Genomic DNA, 7,993 nt, shown 5'->3' on the forward strand with positions numbered 1-7,993 from the left:
CTGTCTAAAGGTAAAAAAAAAAAAATCATCATCTCATAAAGCTCACTAATGAACAAAACCAAACTGTTTTGTCTCATTTGTTTAAAACGTACAAAAACAGAAGTGTAAAAACGACACATTGCAGCGCAACAGGGGAGCTGGACCATTTCTTGCCTATTTCTTAACTTCCTGGAGTCATCGCCACGAGAAACTCCAGCTTCAGCTGAACTTTGTGTTTTTCTAATACAGTAAATTAAGTTGGTGAAAATGCTAACATCAGCATGTTAGCATTGTCACTGTGAGCATGTTAGCGATGGTATTTGTCACAAAGCAATTTAGTCTCTTTAGGCTTTCCTCTGAAGCATATTACCTGCTAAATAGCATAATGTTACCATTGTCATTGTGAGCATGTCATCATGCTGACATTAACATTTAGTCTGAAGCACCACTCTACTTTAGCACATCCTCACAGAGACTCATCTTTATTTCCTAGTTTGAATGCTTGGTTTTTAACAGTTGTGGAATGTCTCTTTACCGAGGGACAACATTTATAATAAGGACCATAGCTCCTTATCGGCATTTCCTTCGTAAAGTGATTTAAACTAGTTAGATTTGAAAGAATAGTGACTTACCAAACACTGTATAGCATTATGTGGTGCAAGGACTGTCACAGGTGTTGTCGATTTTGCTGGATGATTCATCATAGAAATTCAAAGCAATGTATTCCAATTGGCAATAATATGCATAACACATTTCAGCCAGGACTCAGTGCAAAATCAATTTGGCTTGGTAAACGGGATCATTTGAGTGCAGGACACGGCAGCACTATGCACTATTGTTGGCATTTTGTGAAACTTGGAAGTTGTTACCATTAAATTTATAGACAAGATAGATTTCACTGTTATAGCTTTGGGGGAACGTATAATGTAAAACAGCTTGTTGGCATCACTAAATTAGTGCGCCCGTCTCCCCCTCTCTGCCTCACACACACACACACACACACACACACACACACACACACACACACACACAGCACACCACACACACACACACACACACACACACAGGATTCAGTGCCTGAAGCTGGTCTCATTTCTCACTTACTTACACTTCAGTAAACAAACTTACATTCGTTACTTGTTCTGTTAGGTCCCTACCATCTTGCCACCTGGACATTTTTTTTTTTTTTTTTTTTTAAGAACTGTGGGTGTTTTTGTGTTATTTGATATTTTTGTAACAGCAATGCTTTGCACAGTACATGTAAAAAACATAACAAAACAATTCTAGATCAAGCTTGCAATGTGCTTTTGCACGTAAATGAATTGCCCGGTCTAGTCTGCCTGACCACTTCATCCACCCTTCAGTGAAAAAAATGCACCGTTGCCTGTTCCTGAGTGTTTGCAAGCCTTGCATGATTACACTGCTCAGAGTGCTGAATGCAAAACATTAACCATATTTAAAATGTTAATATCGCTTTTAGCTGAAGGGTGTGGAACTTTAACAAGTGGATTTTCAACTTTTTCCCGACCAGCATTTGTCACAAGCACCTGCACAGCAGTGCTACCTAAAACATAAAGCAGGTCCCTCATACACGCAGAGGCTGAGGCTTGACCAGGTGTGGATTGGCTGACCTGTCTTTGACTCCTCTTCTTCCAGTTCCTTGGCCTCTTCAGCTGTGGGAAGACAGAGGAGCCATTATCAGTGGAAGTCACAGTACAAAAGGCAGGCACGCAATGCAGTCACTTCATCACAAGCCTACGGTGAGCTGATCCTTCACAGCTCAAAGGACAAGCTGTGGTGAGAGAGCTATGTGACAACGATGCTCCACACATTGGTACCCCCGCCACATCATACACCCAGGCACATACACACAGAGCCATACCCACCCCTTAACCTCCTATCGAGCCCTTTCGCGAGAGACTAATCACATTAGGCTTTAGCTGCTGGCTCTCTGAAAACCCACTGTCAACAGAGTTAGGGAGCCAACCCAGTGATGGCTGTCACACCTTACACACTTAAACACACACACACACACACACCACACACACACCCACACACACACACACACACACACACACACACACCACACACAAAACACCCACACCACACACACACACACACACACACACACACACACACACCAGGCTAAAATAGAATTCAAGCGACTATATATTGCTATGACAAAATTTTCACAACAATCAATCTGACAATCTGATACATGAGATTAAACAAATAATCAAACATAATTAAATGTCAAGACAACATAATGAATTTGTCTATATTCCTATACTTTTGCCTGATTGTCTTTGACTTTGACAGCGGACTATAAAACATGCTTTCCAGATTCAAAGCCTGTACTGTATATGCATCCGTCTACCCACACCACATTCTTCAGTTTCGCTACCTCAGTGTTACAGTGTGTGGTAGCTTGAAATCACATTTTATAAAATTACACATTTCTGTAGTATTCACAGTATATATCCACATATTAATTACATAATCATGGCAGTACAAGATATGGCTTTGATCATATAGCTTAAGATTTTATATATTCATACATATCAACCACTTCTACACATCTTAACTATGGTGGGACATTCATATCGATGTGTGAGCCTGTTTACGTTCACTGCTTCATTCAACACCTCCAAATCAACCACTGTGGCAGCAGTAAAAAAACACCTTGGGGACAGGGATGTGATCGCAGAGCAAGGCTCATTTAAAGGCACCTTAAAGAAGAGTGAAGACGAGGGCATCCACAGGGTAGGGAGTGAGAACTGCTTCCCTTGTACATTGTGAGTGTTACAATTTTATACCCCTTTTGGCTGCATCCCAGATGTGTGGGGGTAAGAAGGAAGGCGGTTATGGCTTAGCACAAAAGCTGGACAAACCACATAAAAGACAAATGAGTCAGGGGAAAAGAAGCTACTCAGTGAAGCCAGAATAGTGTTACTGTTCCTCATCCTCCTCCCTTCTGTCTCTATGTTTTCCTTACAGAAAACTGGTGCAGCACTACTGCTGAATCTCTACAAACACTGCTGTGACATCATGAGTGTTTCAAATGTAAGCAAATCCCTTTTAGTAAACCTATAGTACTATAAACATACTGATAAGTGGGCCTAATTCATTCATTCTTGCACCCCAGAAGCAGCAGAGCTTTCTTTTTAAAAACATTTTTTCACACTAGGATATAAAGCTTAATGACAGCAGTGTTTGTTCTGTGTTGGTTTTAATTTATTTTCACTCCCTTTGACTCAACTCTTGATGACAAAAACTTTTTTGCTAATTTAAAAAAAAAAACATGAGGAACAGCTTTTGCCAATACTTTTAGTGTTTGCTACATAGACTGAATTAAACATAGATGGTATTAAATCAATCTATGTGTATTATTATTTATTTATATTATTTAACGTGAATCACATGCACAAAAAAAGGGATCAATTAAAGGCGCCCTGCCACACAAAACCGTGTTTTTGAAAATACGTTAGGACAATATGTGTTTGTGTTATGTTGCGAATGTGAAAATGAACTGCTACCTCCTCTGTCAGCTCTAGCCACTGAAAAGAAATAAGAGGAGAAATCAGGCCAATTACAAATTCCGGTTAGTCTGATATCATGTTGCCTGAGCTCATTACTATTCATAAATAGAGGGGTAAAGGATGCTGATAGGCAGGCTCTCATTGGCTAGCTGTTAGCCAATCAGAGTCAAGCAGCTTAGCTTGTTGGATACTAATGAGAACTGGCACAAATCGAGCTGAGTCTTCCTGCAGGCTTTCTATACCACACTAAAATGGCTTGAAACAAGTTAACCAAGGCATTTTTTTCCACAAAAAATGTTACAGAGTCCACGGTAGACTTTCCGACATTACCACAAAGTAATGAAATACGTGTGTCAGGGCACCTTAAACAGCATTTGGTCTTTGGTAAACCTGAACGTGGTGCACATGTTTCACCCCTGTGATCAAAACCCCTAGGGGAAACACTGCTTCCCTTGTGACTGTCATCTGTCACACCGGGGCGATCTGTCCCATGTCACCTAAACATGGTCTCCTAGCGCAAGTCTGATTAAATCATATGCTTATCTAAATGTAAAAATAGGATTTGGAGAAATGGAACCGCAGCCCTGGATAGGTCACTGAAAGCATATATTAAATACACAGTCATCATGTAAGGATGGACAGAAGAGAGAGCCGAAAGAAAAGATTATATCAGAGAAAACAGAACCATGCTAGTGTTGAGATACAACACTGGCCATGGAATTGAGCTTCCACAAGCTGCTCTGCTACAATACACATTTGGGTGCTCCACATACATTATGACAGGTAAGAAAAATGACTTACTCACTTCTCCACTTGTACTGACCCTTCCACCCTCGCTACCAAGACACAGTGAAAAGAGAGTCAACTTCAATCTAGCCATACCCGGGAACCGCCATTAAAAGATAAGACAACCATAATTTGGTTGCACTTCTCTGCTTCCTGCTCTCAGCTCTGGATATGAGTATACCAGTCCTATTTTAAACCCCTCCACATCTGTATTCATACAGTATCATTCTATCAGGAGTATAAGAGTCTACATGATATGTGAATAAGTCAGCGTTGCCATCAAAGACTTGCTGGCAGGGGACAGAAAAAGACTTAACATTTCAATAAGGCAGACAGTGGATGACCACATAATCAATCCCGCCTTCGGTGTTAGGGCTGGAGGCAGGAAACACAGTTCGTATTCTACCCTACTGAAGAAAAGGGCCCCACAACCCGAGGAGCCTTTTTTGCCCGTGGGAGGAACTGCATTATATTTCTCTCTTTCCATTTCATTTGATTTCATATGTTCCATGGAGCTATTTACTCTTTCCTCTGAGTCTGTGTCACTTCCATATTTATTTTTAAACCTCTGGGCCCTGGTGCAGACACTGGATGACCTTTATTTAAATGTCTCCTCCTCTCTGAGCAGATCTCATTACAGCAGAGCTGGTGGCACTGCACTATCTATCTCATTTCAAAACTTTTTCTCTCTGCACTTGCGGCGATCCTCAGCCATTCCGCACAGCTAATTACTGGACCCGAGTAATGATGTTCCTCTTTGCTGAAGATATGTGTCCCACCATCCGAGATCCTGCCTATACGCATTAAGCAGAACTCCCTCTGGATTCTCAATGTTCCTTGAGCAGTTAACATCTCATCACTGCTTTCTGCTTTATCTCTGTCTGCTCTCGTTGTGCCTCCCACATGATAGCAAGCAACATGTCGCAATTAAGCATATCATCTAGTGAGCTTCTATGTTAAGAGTTTAAGGAGTCATTCTGCATTTAATGAAGGCCCTGAGAAGGGTTAAAAGGGCATGATAGGTTAGCATCCATTATACAGCAAGTCCTTGAACGGTCAACGCTGCTGGCTAACACAGTCCAAGGAATTAAAACTTAATTTTTGTGCATACAGTTTGTCGTCACTGCTCTGAGATTTACATTTCATTTTGCCCCTAATGAAGGAAAGTAAGACCAAAACATGGATGTATCTAACCTAAACATGGATTTTCAAGAGAGTCATCACCAGTCAATTGTATCCCTAGTGAATCTATACACTGGTGCAGAATGTGCAGAGCCCCCTCTACCCTTCCCCCTTCTCTCTTTTCCAATCCCTCTACCTTCTCTCCTGGCCTCCTCGCAGCTCTCCTTGATCTTCCTGCGGCAGACAGCAGCCAGGGCAATGAGCAGCACCAGCAGACACACGGCCAGGCCAACAGTTACCCACAGAGCCACCGGGGGGAACGCAATGTTCTGACCTGAAGCAAAGGGCAGAGGGGGAGGGGGGCAGAGAAGGGAGAGCATCATTATTCACTCTTGCAGAGCTAAAATAGGAGCACAACTGTCACAGCTGTATCCGTCACCATTTGACACTTTTGCTTTGTGAGTTCATTGTAAAAAAATCCTGAATTATCGAGACTGCATAACATAAAGCACAACATGACACTGATGGAGATTATTGCCATCATTATCATCATCATCTGCGTCATCATTGTTAGACTAATATCAGGTCCGTATATGGTCTGACTTTCATAAAACAGTGGGACTGTCAGAGAAAACAGAAGAATCTGAACCTTTGCTTAATGTGAACGGAGTAAGAGCTTCTTTACTAGTGTCCAATTAAGACACTTGAGGCATTCAATTGAGTCCAGATGGCAGATAGCTAAGCAGTCGCACAAGACTGTGTTGTTGTTTCACTCGAACAGGATTGGCACAGTATTAAGAGGATGTTGGCGCTAACTATCCCTCCCCCTGCCTTCTGCTACACATTGCTCAGATGTCTGAAGTTGTCATGCGTCTGCATCGTGAACCTTTTGATCTTTTGGACAACACTATATTAAAAATATTTTAAATCCAATTATACATCAAAACGAGTGACTGTAGTTTGGCAAACTGCAAACTGATGAGGAGGAATAAAAACTGGTCAGCAGGACAAAAAAAGATATCAGAGACACAGCCAAATTTCCCTGGGGTATTTAAAGTGAACAGAGGGAGAAGAAAGGAAAACAGCCGAGCCACTAAATAGCTGTGAGCCTGGCTGTAGCACAAACAGGCCTCCCTCAGAGACTGTCCGCTCTGGGCAGATAATAATAATAAAAAAAAATTATACTGAAAAATGACAGGAATTGGAAAGAGGAAATGATGAAGCATCTGTAAGGACTTGGCATCAACTATGCAGACAGACAGGCTATAATACAGAGCAGCCAAGATGGAGGGCAAATAAAGGCGTCCTTTTGAAGATGATCAATTCTCAGATGGAAATCCAGTCCATCTGATGCTGAGAAGCAAATACCTGATTGTCCTACGAAACACAGTTAATGAAAAGCCACAGAGGACCATAGTGAGGAGGACGAGAAGTGACATGTACTCATCATGATAGAAAATGGTCATTTAAAAAAAAGTCAGTTCAGCTTTTATTTTGCTGTTGATTTTAGCCATACTACGATGGACTACATACTATATCCTACTTTGGTCCAAGTTGATACATCTCAACAACTATTGGATTGATTGCCATGAAACTTTGTTTAGACATTAAGAATTAAAGAATTAACAACATAAAGCCTATGACTTTGATGAGTCCCTGACTTTTCTTCTAGATTTATATTTGTTGAAATTAACAACTATTGGACAGATTCCTATGCAAGTTGGATTAATTGCATTCTTATTTTAGTTACTCCCCTCAGGATGAACTATAATAACTTGTAATAATGGTGATCCATTGACTTTTAATCTAGCGTCATCATCATATCAAAATCTTAATTTACCCAGTGCTTTGGTTTATAAGCAAATACCTGCAAAACTAATGACATCCCCATCAGCCATGTTAGCATCGGCATTGTGAGCATGGTTGCGTGGTGACTTTAGCATTTAGCTCAAAGCCACACTGAGCCTAAGTACAAGCTGTTATTGGCACACAAAACCAGAACAAAACAAACATCCAAGGGTGAAGAAGAAGGGTGATTTACATGAAGACTGCAATAGAAATGTCTTACTGGATTGGTGATGACATTAATATTTAGCCCAAAGCACCGCTGTAGCTGCTGCAGCAGATGGCTGCAGATTCTTAGTCTTGTCATTACTACTTGGTTAAATGGCAGTAAAAGATCGAAAAGAATGCCTCCAATATAATATAGAGACTGTTGTAAAGACAGATATATAATATAGAGACTGTTGTAAAGGCAGATTAAATTGCATGGAATGTTATACATTATACCAAACAAAAAAATGGCGTCTTTACCCTGCAGAGTTAATACCTTGTACTGCCCTCTTTGGCAAGTATCACAGCTCTTAAACGCTTCTTGTAACCAGCCAAGAGTCTTTCAATTCTTGTTTGAGGTATCTTCGCTCATTCTTCCTCTTCCATTCTTCTGGGCTGTCTGTCACGCACTGGTCTTTTTAGGTCTATCCATAGATTTTCAATTATGTTGAGGTCAGGAAATTGTGAAGGCCATGACAAAACCTTCAGTTTACGCCTCTTGATGTAATCCACTG

General features: G+C 41.0%; 1 protein-coding gene and 1 long non-coding RNA gene across 3 annotated transcripts in view; one reads left to right on the forward strand and one right to left on the reverse strand.

Moving 5' to 3' along the window:
• The window catches only part of cd276 (CD276 molecule), a 73,391-nt gene that overhangs the window by 18,217 nt on the left and 47,181 nt on the right, over nt 1–7,993 (reverse strand). For both annotated transcript variants that reach the window (XR_004334401.1, XM_032530936.1), the window contains exons 5-6: nt 5,623–5,760; nt 1,611–1,652 (exon numbers count right to left, since the gene is read on the reverse strand). Coding sequence is in view for 1 of the 2 variants with exons in the window: in XM_032530936.1 (XP_032386827.1) it covers nt 1,611–1,652; nt 5,623–5,760 (180 nt within the window). In the remaining variant the exon portion in view is untranslated. The remainder of the gene's footprint in view (nt 1–1,610; nt 1,653–5,622; nt 5,761–7,993) is intronic.
• The window catches only part of LOC116699498 (uncharacterized), a 19,845-nt gene that overhangs the window by 3,214 nt on the left and 8,638 nt on the right, over nt 1–7,993 (forward strand). The window lies entirely within an intron of this gene.

Source organism: Etheostoma spectabile, chromosome 1, assembly GCF_008692095.1.
Source record: "Etheostoma spectabile isolate EspeVRDwgs_2016 chromosome 1, UIUC_Espe_1.0, whole genome shotgun sequence".
In the NCBI taxonomy this organism is placed as follows: domain Eukaryota; kingdom Metazoa; phylum Chordata; class Actinopteri; order Perciformes; family Percidae; genus Etheostoma; species Etheostoma spectabile.